Source organism: Narcine bancroftii, chromosome 5 (assembly GCF_036971445.1).
Source record: "Narcine bancroftii isolate sNarBan1 chromosome 5, sNarBan1.hap1, whole genome shotgun sequence".
NCBI lineage: Eukaryota > Metazoa > Chordata > Chondrichthyes > Torpediniformes > Narcinidae > Narcine > Narcine bancroftii.
The window spans coordinates 253,225,072-253,238,234 of NC_091473.1; the positions used below are offsets into that span (position 1 = coordinate 253,225,072).

Below are 13,163 nucleotides of genomic sequence, written 5' to 3' on the forward strand. Positions count from 1 at the left end.
GACTTCCAGGCCAAACATTTTGGCAGTTTCCGCAAAGCAGGACGTCAAGCGCTGAAGAGCTGGCTCTGAATGGGCAACTAAAGCGGCATCATCTGCAAAGAGTAGTTCACGGACAAGTTTCTCTTGTGTCTTGGTGTGAGCTTGCAGGCGCCTCAGATTGAAGAGACTGCCATCCGTGCGGTACCGGATGTAAACAGCGTCTTCATTGTTGGGGTCTTTCATGGCTTGGTTCAGCATCATAAAGCTGGAGATAATGGACACCCTTGCCTACTAGACTTGGAAAGGTGCATTTGTTACAACTTTGGGTTTTGGTCCATTATATAAAGCTTTCATCCAATTTGTAAATATTTGTCATCCTGCTGGGATCCTCCACTCACTCTGGATTGTCCATTATTGCAGTGTGATTCTGCATAACATTTTTCAGAGGTCATTCTTATTTGGCCACATATGCTTGTCGATCTTCAAGGGGGTGGTGGGAGTTGCAAAGGCTGCACGGATTGTTGAGCAGCACATGCTGTGACCGGAGGGTTAAGCTTTTAAGATGATTTCTGAGCTTGACTGGGTTTTTAATCTCAATAATTGATTGAAATCTGCTGTGAGAAAGCTAAACTGTTTCCATCCAGGATTCGGCAAGACCTGTTGCAATGCAGTAATTTACAATAGCATTTTCCTTTGCGTCTCGGTCGTTCCCCTTCTCCTGCAACTGGACCAAGTTGCTCATTCCTCCCTTTTGTCTTCCACTCAATAAGTTCCAAAGTCGTCGCGTCTGTGATGCTCGTCTAGTCAGTAACTTCAAGACTGCCGTTTTTGTATTTAAAAACATCGTCTTCTAACACCCAGAATGTTGTGGTTCCTGTGGGGTATTTCTTGTAGCAGTTTGACTAATAACGTTCCTCGTCTTTTAACCTATCCATCATTAAAGCAGGCCGAAGTGAGGTGTGATATGTAGATGATATGATTTATGATATCATTAGTATACCTTGTGTAAAGGGTTTTTGTTCAACTCAATAAAAATATTTTAAAAAGTAAGTAAAGTGAGGTGCGGTTATCACTAGTAAATTCAAGATGCGGTATGGTTAGCACGATGCAATTACAGCGCTAGTGACTGGGGTTCGAATCCTGCGCTGTCTGTGAGGAGTTTGTATGTTCCGACCTGTGTCTGTGTGGGGTTTCCCTGGGTGCTTTGGTTTCCTACTACCCTTTAAAATGTAATGGGGTTGAAGGTTTATTGGGCAGCACGGGCTCGAGGGTCAGAAGCGCTTGTTACCGTGCTGCAGGTCTAAATCAAAATTAAATCTGCAGAGCAGCAGTGAGTGCGACCATCTTTTATCGCTTCAAGTAGGAGTGTCCGTTCCCGCCGAGATAGTTCTCACCTTTCCACTCCAGTCCTACCTGTATACATTATTCATAGAGTTAAAATTTTTTAAAAAGTTTTACATCTACAGCATGGTAACAGGCCCAATTAATCTACACCCCCCCCCCCCCCCCTTAACATTTTTTTTTGAATGGTGAGAGGAAACTGAAGTCCCCAAAAGAAACCCACGCAGACACAGGGAGAATGTACAAACTCCTTACAGGCTTGATTCAAACCCCAGTCCCTGTTGCTGTAACAGTGTTGCACTATCCCTTACACGAACCGAGCCACCCCAGTCTGTTGGACTGCACAACTCCCACCTGCCCTTTCTTTCCTTCTCCCAGCCTTTTAATTCAGCTGCTTGCCTGCTTTTCCCCCCACACCTTGAAGAAGCACTTGAATCTCTTCCCTCCTCTGGACACTGCGAGACCGGCTGAGTTCCTCCAGCATTTTTCCTAAAATCACAGTTTCTTCAGACTTTAGTGTTTCAATCCCTCTGAGCTATTTTCCCACTCCTCCCTAAAAACAGGTGGCATTGACACACCTGATGTCTTCTTACTGAGGTGCCCAACCTCACGCAACTACTTAGAGTGTGCAGGTGATGAAACTGGAGAAGGGTATGACGCATTATGAAACCTCCTTACCCTGGGTGTGAGGACGTTGTTTAGAGGAATCCTTCCAGCTTTTTAGCTTGGACAGTGATTACTTCTTAGCTTCCTAATACTTAGCAGTGGCATTGCAACCAGTTGGAGTGATTGTTGAAGAAATCTTATGAAGAAAGGCTTGACACTGTCACTAACATGATGGGCAGACAGACCATTTTAATATAGTATCTGTTCAGTGAGATATTTGGAATCAGGTTGTAGTCTTACCTGTAACAGTGGTTAGTGACGCATTTACTTCAAATTAGACAAAAGTATGATTTTAAAGACCAGAGGAATAGCAGCTCACCTTCCATCTGGGCATCCCTCTGACCAGATGGCATTAACATTGATGTCACCAGTTTCTGTTAACCTCTTTCCTCCCCCCCACCCCCCCGCTTGACTTACTTCCCCCTTCCTCCAAGTCGCTCCCTTTTGCACAGACATGATAAATTCTCACCTCTTCCCTTATGAGGAGCCCTCAGTGGCACAAGGACAGCTTCTTCCCCACTGCCATTAGATTCCTGAATGATCAATGAATCGCAGACATTTGCCTTACTTTGACTTGTTATGCACTACATTTATTGATTGTTGCAAGATGGTCTACATGAACGTTTGCCCTGTAATGCTGACGCAAAACAATGAATTCTACTGATATCCAATTAACACCTATTGTTGGTCTGGACTCCTCGCCCAGCCAGCCCTGCCTCTATTCTGTGATTTCCTGTTTCATGCTTATTTTTTGCTCATTCATTGAAGGGCTCAGGCTCGAAATGTTGGCGGGGGTTTGGTGCTGTGGAGTGGGAGCTGGCATGAGTGCAATCAGGTCCCTCAAAAGTGAGGTCTGATTCTGCATCTCACACTGAATGTCTCTGAACATGTTAGCGAACACATTCATTTGATCTGCCCGCTCCCGTCTATCGGCCTCCCGCGCCGCCACTTCCACCTCCCGTGCCTCTCTCCTCAGCTGCTCTTCATGGGCCCTCTGCTGATCGAATCGAATGCGCTCCCTTTTCTCATCCTCACGGTGCATTGCCAGTAACAAGTCCTTTATTTCCTTCGTCACCAACTGAGCTTTTGTCAGTTTCTTCCTTTTCTGCCGCGACAGACATCCTATAGAATAGACCAGAAGCAACATTAGTGAGACTGCTCTTTGTGGGCAAACACGCTCACAAGAACACATGGAAAAAAAATGTTAACCACAAGAAAAGTTTTTACCTGGCCGAATGGGAGGCACAGATTCAGTGTTTTTAATGCTGGCGTCTGTCTCTATGCCGCTTGGGACTCCGGCATCAGAACAGCTGCTACAGGAGGGAGATGCAGCTGTGATGGTCTCAGGGGTTGCTTCATCCTGTGGAGCTTCATCCTGGGGAGCGGGTCCCTGCGGAGCTGGGTCCTGGAGAGTGGGGCCTTGCAGAGTTGGGTCCTGGGGAGATGGGTCCTCCATGTCACTCGGGAGATCAAGCGGGCTTGTAGTCCGGCTTGCTCCCCAAATTGAATAGCACAGATCGAAATATGGCCAGTCCAAGCGTCCTCTACCGTTCCTGTCATTATGGTCGTTGACCTGATGGAATTTTTTTCTCAGGCTCTTCAATTTGGTTATCACCTGCCCCTTGCCACGAACAAAGCCACGGTCTCGAAGCTGTTGAGCCAGTCTTTCGAATAATGGTCCATCCTTCACCGTGCCAGTTATGTATCGGTTTATCTCATCAGCAGCTCGGAGGATAAGGAGTTCCTGGACCTCCTTATACCCCCAATTTGCAGACATCTTGAGGAACAGGTGAACTGCAGCTTTTGAAATCCTCCCCGGTGGGTCGCACACTAAAGACGTCATGAAAACGTCACATCCCATTCCCGCCCTGGTCCCGGGCCGCCGCCTCGCCCCTTTTTTACACAGCGTCTGCAGGCTTCCGCCTTTCACTCCGCTCGGCTGCCAATCATGGGCGGGGCTTCACACGCCAATCAGAGGTCGGGCCGGAAGTGAGTGGGCGGGAGGTTCTGCTGGTGTGAGAGGCGCCATCATGGCGACCAGGTGGCGGCTGCCGGCAACCGATTGATGGTTTCCCCTCCTGTTCTCCTCCCCCCCCCCCCAACACCCCCCGATCAGGGTGGTCGCTGTGGACGGACGTTAATGGACGTGAGTGGCGGGCGGGGAGGGGGGTGGGGGAGGCCTGTGGGCGCGGAGACGGCCGCTTGCAAAATGGAGGACGTGGTGTAGGCCTCGGGGGGGGGGTCGGGGGCTGCGTGGGGGGGGGGTCGGGGGCTGCGGGGAGGCCATGGCCGCTGGGGGTGGGAACAAAGACGCGAGTCTGGAGGTGGGGTGGGGGTGGGATCGGGGTCCCAGACGGGAGTGGCTCCCCCCCCTCCCTCCCCCTTCCCCCCTCCCTCCCCCTTCCCCCCTCCCTCCCCCTTCCCCCCTCCCTCCCCCTTCCCCCCTCCCTCCCCCTTCCCCCCTCCCTCCCCCTTCCCCCCTCCCTCCCCCTTCCCCCCTCCCTCCCCCTTCCCCCCTCCCTCCCCCTTCCCCCCTCCCTCCCCCTTCCCCCCTCCCTCCCCCTTCCCCCCTCCCTCCCCCTTCCCCCTCCCTCCCCCTTCCCCCCTCCCTCCCCCTTCCCCCCTCCCTCCCCCTTCCCCCCTCCCTCCCCCTTCCCCCCTCCCTCCCCCTTCCCCCCTCCCTCCCCCTTCCCCCCTCCCTCCCCCTTCCCCCCTCCCTCCCCCTTCCCCCCTCCCTCCCCCTTCCCCCCTCCCTCCCCCTTCCCCCCTCCCTCCCCCTTCCCCCCTCCCTCCCCCTTCCCCCCTCCCTCCCCCTTCCCCCTCCTCCCCCTTCCCCCCTCCCTCCCCCTTCCCCCCTCCCTCCCCCTTCCCCAGGGACGGTAAAGGTGGAAAACATTGGCGGGCAGTGGAGTCGAGGTGGGATTAGTCTGAATGCCAGTATGGAGCCAGATGGGCAGAACGGTCTGTGGCAAATGCTGTGTGGAAATGGTCAGTGGATCACTCCTTCACCCCTCTGCTGTTTGTAGAAACCAGAGTAATTATCAAATTTAATCTTTTTATCATGAAAGGTAAAAGATAGTTGATGTTTTGCATTATTAACAAACTTTGTGATTTCCAGTTTTCCAGAATATGGAATATATAGCTAAAACACGAATGTCTGCAGACACCATGATTGAAGTAAAAACACGATGCTGGAGAAACTCAGCAGGTCAAATAGCGTACGGTATACAGCAAAGATAAAGTTAATATCCTTGTGCTCTTCATTAAGGTATGAAAAAAAAGAGGCTTTCTGATATTTTCTGCTTCTTGCTTATTCCTTGAAGAAGGGCTCAGGCCCAAAATGTTAGCAATATATCTTTGTCTCTTGAAAAGACCAACTGAGTTCCTCCAGCATTTCTGTTTTGTATATAAAAAGTAGACAGGTCCCCTGAACAACAAAAAAACGAAACTCTGTAGACAAGTAAAAAGACAAATTAAAAAAAAAGCCATCTCTCCTTCCCCTTGATCGCTTCTGTTCCCTCCTTCTCCATCTATCACCTCCTGCCATTGCAATCACACCACCCCAGTTCTTTTGTTCAGATGCCTGCTGACATTTTTCCAGACCTTGATGAAGTGCTCAACCCATAACATTGGTTCTTTATTTATACCTCACTATATGTAGGACACTGCTTGACCTGCTGAGTTTCTTAAGCATTGTACTTCCATGGCAAACAAAAAAATCTCGTAATCTCAATCATTTAATGGTCATTTTCACTGGTATTAGCTTTTAATTTTAAAATTTCTCAACTTAAATTACCAAGCTACTATTTGTCCAGTTGCTTGATCACTGTAGTATTGTATTCACTGACTAACCGTCAACTGAAATGGCCTAGCATACTTCTCAATGCAGAGGAACATTTGAGCCTGCCAATGCTGGAATCCAGAGCAAAGTACAAACTGCTGGGTGAAAATGTACATAAGTGTTTTGGAGAAACTTGGTGACGCACCATCCATAGGAAGAAAAACACAGTTGATGTTCCTATGAAAGGGTTCAGGCTTGAAACTGTCTTTTACTTCACATGGATGCTGTATGACCTGATTTTCTCCAGCACCTTTGTGTTCAAGACCCTGGCACCTGCAGATTTTCTTGTTTACCTCAGAATCAGGATTTATTGTCATGAACAAGTCATGAAATTCAGTATTTTGTGGCAGCGTCATAACTGCCATCTTATGACATTACTATAAAAAAATAAAACAATACAATAATAATGCATGAAAAGTAAGCCAGTGACTTCATGGATTATTCAGAAATTTGATGGCTGTCCTTGTGCTGCTGACTCCTTATCTTTAGGGTCCTGTACCTTTTCCCCGATGGTAGCAGAGTGAGGAGGGCGTGGCTTGGGTAATGGGGGTCTTTGTGGATAGAGGCTGCTTTTTTAAGACACTGCCTCTTGTAGATGTCCTCAATGAAGTGAAGTTTGGTGTCTGTGATGTCACCGGCCGAGTTAACAACCCTTTGGAGTTTTTCTTTGTCCTGAGAATTGACACCTCCATAACAGGCAGTGATGCAACCGGCCAGAATGCTCTCCATGGTACACCTGTAGAAGTTTGTGAGAGTCTTCGGTGACGTACCAAACCTCCTCAGACACCTCACAAAGTATAGCCGCTGGCAAACCTTCTTTGTGGTTGCATCAACATGGAGAATCCAGAATAGATTCCCCAGGAATTTGAAGTTCTTGACCCTCTCCACTTCTGAGTCCTTGATAACCGGATCATGTTCTGACTTCCTCCTGAAATCTATAATCATCTCCTTGGTTCTGCTGACGTTGAGCGCAAGGTTGTTGTCGTTACATCATTCAGCGGGCTGATCCATCTCCCTCCTGTCTGCTTCCTCGTTGCCATTTGTGACTCTCCTGACAACTGTGGTGTCATCGGCAAACTTGTAGATGGTAGTAGAATTGTGCCTGGCCACACGGTCGTGGGTGTATGACGAGTAGAGCAGTGGGCGCAGCACGCATTCTTGGGGTGCGCCTTTGTTGATGATCAGTGAGTGGGAGACGTTTCCAATTCATACTGACCGTGGTATTCCAATGAGAAAGTCAATGATCCAATTGTGGGGGAGGTGCTGCAGAGCCTTTTGAGGGAACCCCTTCAAATAACAAAGCAGAGTAACCCCAGGGAACTCCGTTAGTGGCACTGGTAAAATTAATGTTTAACCATACAATGTACAGTAATAAAATGTGTATATATAGAACATTACAGCACAGAAATAGGCCCTTTGTCCCTTCTAGTTTGTGCTGAACTTTTTTATGCCTCGTCCACTGATCTGCATCCAGTCCATAGACCTCCAAACTCTTCCCATCTATGTACCTGTCCATATTTTTCTTAAATACTCGCATTCACCACTTCAGCTGGTAGCTCGTTCCACACTGTCACCACGCTCCATGCGGAAAAAGTTCTCCCTAGTGTTCCCCCTAAACTTTTCCCCTTTCACCTTTAATCCATGTCCTCTGGTTTGTATCTTGCATGCCCTCAGTGGAAAAAGCCGACCTACGTTTACTCTGTCTATCCCCTTGTAACTTAAAAATTTCTATCAAATCTCCCCTCATTCTTCTATGCTCCAGCGAATAAAGTCCTGAGTTGTTTAACCTTTCCTTATAACCCAGTTCCTCAACTTCTAGCACATCTCTGCACTCTTTCAATCTTATTGATATATTTCCTGTGGTTAGGTGACCAAAACTGTACACAATACTCCAAATTTAGCCTCACCTCTGACTTTTTAAACTTTACCATAACATCCCAACTCTTCTACTTACTTGATATTTTGATTTATAAATGCCAATATGTCAAGAGCTCTCTTTACATCCTCATCTACCTGTCACTTTTAGGGAATTATGTATCTCTGTTCCCAGATCCCTGTGTTCTAAGAATATGACACTAAGAATGTGATAAAATCTTTGCACTTTTTTTCTATGTAATTTTTTTCTAATGAATAAAGTTTATTTTTGTAGAATGATAGATGAATGGGAGTATGATGTCCAGGTGTTAATATGGGAAAGGATTTTATTACCAGAAATAATCAATTAACAGAAAAAATGTGTAAAACTTAGATGGTAAAATTCTTAACTAAAGTCAGAGATCTTCAAATCCATCAGCTTGGGGGTAGTTAGTAACAGAAAAATGAATCAATTCATCGGATGCTTAAACTGCTTCCCCATTACATACGATGTTTAGTAAGATCCATGCATGGTAAATGAGTGTTTTTCATGTAAAGACAGAGGATTGCTGGAGGAACTCAGTGGGTCAGTTATTTTATTGTCATTTCCATACTGAAAACATAAAAATGAAATAGTATTTCTCTGAAACAAAATCAACCTGTTTGCTGATTATGTGTTTAGTGTATTTGATGGAACCTGGGGAGTTGGTGACCAGATTGAGGACCATGCTGGAGGATTATGGGAATGTCTCCCATAATCAGATAAAAGCAAAATTATGTCTTTGTCAAAAGGAGATTATAGACCCTATCAAAGGGAAAGCCAATTCATGTGGCTGTAGGGAGGCATTAAATACCAGGGATAAGAGTGGATAAAGATAGACGTAATATGTATAAACTAAAATATCTCCCTTTGCTTTGGAAGGTCAAGAAGGACCTGGCTAGGTGGTGGGCAGAGTTAACTATAAAAATGAAGGTGATGCCAAGACTATATCTTTTTCAAATGCTGCCCATTTCGTTGCCCCAGTGCTTCTTTAAAATGCTCAGTGGATACGTCAGAAACCTTTCATGGAATGGTAAGGTGTCTAGAGTCTCCATGGAAAAGTTGTCATGGGAATATAAATTGGGAGTGGGGTGCACACCTTAAACCTGCCAGATTTAAAAAAACTACTGGGCATTCCAAGGAAGGTTTGTCTCACTTTTTGAGAGGGGGGGGGGGCTACCTTTTTTGGCACAAATCGGGTTACATGTGATGGGAGAAAAGACAACAGGCGAATTTATATACAAATGGAATGCCAAATCAGTTTTGAAAAAAAAACACTCATAACCCCATAATAAAACGTGGGCCAGACGTGCAAAGAATAAATCAATGAATTGGGCTGAAACTGGGGTCATCTCCTAAACACCATTGACCCAGAACAATTTAATAAGTATGACTCTGGGCATTAAGATCTAGGACACCTGGTTCTGGAGGGGGATCAGGAGTATTGAGGATTGTTACTATCAAGGGCAGCTCTTGTCATTCGAACAATTGAGAACTAAATATGAGTTAATGAATAAAACATCTTCTGCTTTCTGCAATTAAGATCTTTCCTAAGGGAAAAACTGTGACCAACAATAACTGCCTGACTAGTGACAAATTCAAAAGGGGATTGTATGTAAATTTATCTCTAGGATGTATTCCATAATCCAAAGTGAAGGCCCAAAGCCGGGCTTACATTGGTCAAGGGAAAGGTGGGAGTTGGACTTGGCATAACAATTGATGAATGATGGTGGGAAGATTTGTGTTTGAATAGCCTGACGGGAATTGTTAATGCCAGGCACATGCTGGTGCATTATACAAATTATACAAATTAAAGTCTGAAATTTCAGAAATATGCTTTAGGTGCAGTGTGGAGGTAGGAACCTTTGTCCATTCCACCTAGCTATGTATAAGGGTGAGATCCTTCTGGAAGGGCTGTGGGGGGCACTCTGGAAAAAAATTACAATGGTGGGTTTTCCACAGGATCTGGTGTTGTACCTTCTAGGGGGTCATTGGAGAAGTGCAGTTCAAACTGTCCAAACATCAATTCAGTTTTTGAAGGGTGCATTGTCGTATCCAGGAACTTTATAGCAGTTAGGTGGAAGTCCAACTCCCAGCTAAGTATTGCTCAATAGAATATGGAAATAGCGTTGCATTCCCCTGGAGAAAATCACTGACAATTTAGAGAAGGGATGTCACATTCGTTGAAGCGTGGCAACTTTATCTGAGGCACATCGATGCACAGATATAAATTCAGAACTCCACCCCCACCCCCACCCCCACAGGAATAAGAGAAAAGAAACAATCCACCCCAGCAGGTAAAGGATTAAGAGTATGACATGGGGAATGTAGCACAGATGATGTGTGTTTTTGCCCCTACCTGTTTTTATTTAATATCCAATGTCCTATTGCTTCGAGGAGGATCATTGTATTTGTCAGCATTTAGGTGGTTTTTGTATGTATGTATTTTAAGGGATAGGATGGGGAGGAGGGTGTAAGGAGGTGGAAATAAAGACTCTATATCATATTACATGGAAAGAGAATGTAAAATTCTGTTTATTGGATTGAAAAAATAAGTTTTAAAAAAGTTGGCAGAAGGATATTGAGTTGCGGGAGGAGGCTGGTGGGGTGAAAAGTGAAGACCAAGAGGGACCTGTTCTGCCAGGGTTGGGGTGGGGGAGGGGGTAAAGGAGAGGTAAAGGCAGAAGTAGAAATGTGGTACTGGTGCAAGCTTTATTAATGACAGTAAGGGTAAATCTAGGCAAAGGAGGAAAAACCCAACACCCAACCCCAACCAACCAATTTTCCCCTGCAACCGTGTCTGCCTGTCCCGCATCGGATTGTCAGCCACAAACGAGCCTGCAGCTGACGTGGACATTTACCCCCTCCATAAATCTTCGTCTGTGAAGCCAAGCCAAAGAAGAAAGAGGGAGGACATTTTGGATGTTGGGCAGTGGAAGGTCTCATTCTGGGAATGGATGCAGTAGAGGAATTGTGAGGTTGGAATGGCACCTGTCAAGGGACAGGATGAGAAGAGGTATTATGCAGGCAGCTGTGAGAGTCAAATATCCATGGATAGTTTTAAGTTGGAGACTGAGAAGTCAAGGAAGGGGAGAGAGGTGTCAGAAACCATTTAGATAAATAAGTGCACGATAGAAATTCTGCACAGGTACAGGAGGTAGCACCAATGGTGTAGCGGAGGAAGAATTAGCAAGTAGGATTGGAACTGGGACTGTTCCAGATAGCTGGCAAAAGGCAAGTATAACTGGAGTCCGTGGGTGCACCATGGATCTGGAGGATTCAAAGAAGTTGTTAAAGGTGAAGACCAGTTCTATCAAACGGAGGGAGGGCCTTTCTGATGGGAATGATGTGGAAAGGGATCGGACATCCATGGTGAAGATAAGGTAGTAGGGGCTGGAGATTTGGAATTCTTCAAAGAGGTAGAGAGTGTTGTCCAGGATGTTGGTAAAGGACTGGACAAATCATAACAGGTGTTGTTGAGGTATGAGAAGATGTGTTTGGTGGGGCAGAAACAATGGTTCTGCCAGTGCAGTTTGTGAATTTTGGGTAGGAGATGGAAGTGGGCAGTGTGGGTTTGGAGAACTGTGAAGTTGGAGGCAGGGCAGAGAGATTCCCTGTAGTCTGCCCCCCCCTCTCCCAATGTAGTTTTTGTACGTTAGAGTTCTTGCCTGAAATATTGTTGACCATTTCTACCCACAGATGCTAACTGACCTGAGTTCCTCCAGCAATATCCTGTTTGTCCTGCTGCGTTCCTTCAGCAGATTGATTTTTGTTCCTGAATGCAATAGCCAATTTAGGAACATATTCCCACAAACAGCGAAATCAGTGGCGAGTTGATTTTTCTTTTGCTCCAGTAGTACCAGTGGACTGAAATTGGACAGGGCACTGGGAGACAAACGGGTATGGAAATGTTATACTTCTGCGGGTGTTTAAGCAGCTTGAGCACTTATAAATCTGTAATATTATACCAACTGTTTCCAAAATTGTGGTTGCTTTTTTAAGGAAGTGAATGCACCTGCCATTACAAAACATAAAGTACAAATTTGTTGGCTTTACAGTATTTCATAAACACAGTTTCTGCTTTCTACAAGTGGTCCTTCATTGTAATGGTATGTTTTGACTCTTTATCCTAGTTAAAAAAGGAATATTTTTGTGCACAGTAATACCAATGAATTTGGTTATTATTTATTTGGTCAGGCAGTGTTTGATTTTATTGATTATTTGGGAAATTCTATGTAAAGTGCTAGTGCGTGGTTAGGGTTAGTACTCTTGGAATTTTTAGGGTCTGATTAAAATGTTCAAAACACATGTGAATTAAGTATGTGTTGAATGTAAATCATCTTCATTTGTACTAGTGCTTTTAAAACAATGTTAAAGTTGTTGGAGTGCCCACATCCTTAAATTTATTCTTGTTGCATATTTTATACTTCATTAATAGCCCCTTAATGAACTGCCCCCCCCTCCCCACCCCCGCCAAGGTAACTGACAAGATTCTTCAAATGACTTTAAGGTTTATTGTTGCATTAAAAGAACACAGTGGTCTGTGAAATCCTTTCTTGTACTGAAACAGTGGATTAATATTTAGAAAACAGATATGCCATTCAACCTATTGTGTATGTTTGTAAGATGTCAAAGTCAACCACCCTAATCAACTATTCAGCACGTTGTCCTTGCCCTTCAGGTCAGTACTCAAAAATTAAAATGACTTTTGGGTCCAGAATTCACTCTCGCCCCTAAAGTTGGGTACGAAGGCTTCCAAGGAACTAGTCCATACTGTGTTCTCCCCCTTCAGGAACACCGGAGCATGAACATTTTCTTGGAAGGGGGCAAGCAGTTGGCATGGTGGAACTCCCGTATTGCACGCTGCCTGGATTTGCTAATGCCCCCTTGGTTAGGCCCAGGAGTAAACCAATAATGAGGACCTTTGACCTGCCTACCGCAAGAAGTTAAACTGCAATCCTAAAAGGAAGGGACAAGTGAATGGTTACAGTGATTTTAATTTAAAAAAAAATTAGACATGCAGCATGATAACAGGCCATTTCAGCCCATGAGCCCGTGCCACCCTATTAACCTACAAACCTCAGTACATTTTGAATGGTAGGAGGAAACCGGAGCCCCTGGATGGGCTGAAGTGTGTTTATTTTAAAATAAATGTTGCAGGTAAGGCAGATGGATATTACTTGGAATTATGATGATGTGGCTGTTACAGAGACTGGCAGCTCAATGCTTCTGGGTTTAATTCTTTTAGATAGAGAAGGAGGTAAAAGAGGTGGAGGCATAACATTGCTGATCTGGGAGGGTGTCACAATTGCATTCTGAGGACAAAATAATGGACTCAACTAAGGCAAGGGGGGTAGAATTCAGAAATAAGGAAGGTGTGGTCACTGCTAGGACTAATTTAAGCCTCCTAGTAGCAATTGAGTGGTGAAGGAACAGATTACA

General features: G+C 45.3%; 2 protein-coding genes across 11 annotated transcripts in view; one reads left to right on the plus strand and one right to left on the minus strand.

Moving 5' to 3' along the window:
• LOC138765215 (protein Mdm4-like) overlaps positions 1–13,163 on the plus strand; it is a 42,358-nt gene that overhangs the window by 1,285 nt on the left and 27,910 nt on the right. The window contains exons 1-3 of one of the 10 annotated variants that reach the window (XM_069942183.1): positions 5,167–5,254; positions 8,604–8,754; positions 11,421–11,621. The exons of 1 other annotated variant lie outside the window; for it this stretch is intronic. Coding sequence is in view for 3 of the 9 variants with exons in the window: in XM_069942188.1 (XP_069798289.1) it covers positions 5,175–5,254 (80 nt within the window). In the remaining 6 variants the exon portion in view is untranslated. Of the gene's footprint in view, positions 1–3,947; positions 4,133–5,104; positions 5,255–8,603; positions 8,755–11,420; positions 11,622–11,759; positions 11,831–13,163 lie in introns of those variants that run through there. 8 more of the 10 variants (XM_069942188.1, XR_011358529.1, XR_011358528.1 and 5 more) reach the window with 8 other exon arrangements.
• On the minus strand, positions 2,429–3,862 carry LOC138765217 (uncharacterized). The gene is made up of 2 exons (XM_069942190.1): positions 3,214–3,862; positions 2,429–3,108 (listed from the first exon to the last, which is right to left on the minus strand). The coding sequence occupies exons 1-2, from the start codon at positions 3,845–3,847 to the stop codon at positions 2,705–2,707; spliced, it is 1,038 nt and encodes a 345-aa protein (XP_069798291.1). The 5' UTR covers positions 3,848–3,862; the 3' UTR covers positions 2,429–2,704.

Coding starts and splice junctions, on each gene's coding strand:
- LOC138765217 (XM_069942190.1), bottom strand. CDS start 3,847: ATGGGATGTGACGTTTTCATGACGTCTTTAGTGTGCGACCCACCGGGG. Junction 3,109..3,213: donor TGTGCCTCCCATTCGGCCAG/GTAAAAACTTTT, acceptor TCTATTCTATAG/GATGTCTGTCGCGGCAGAAA.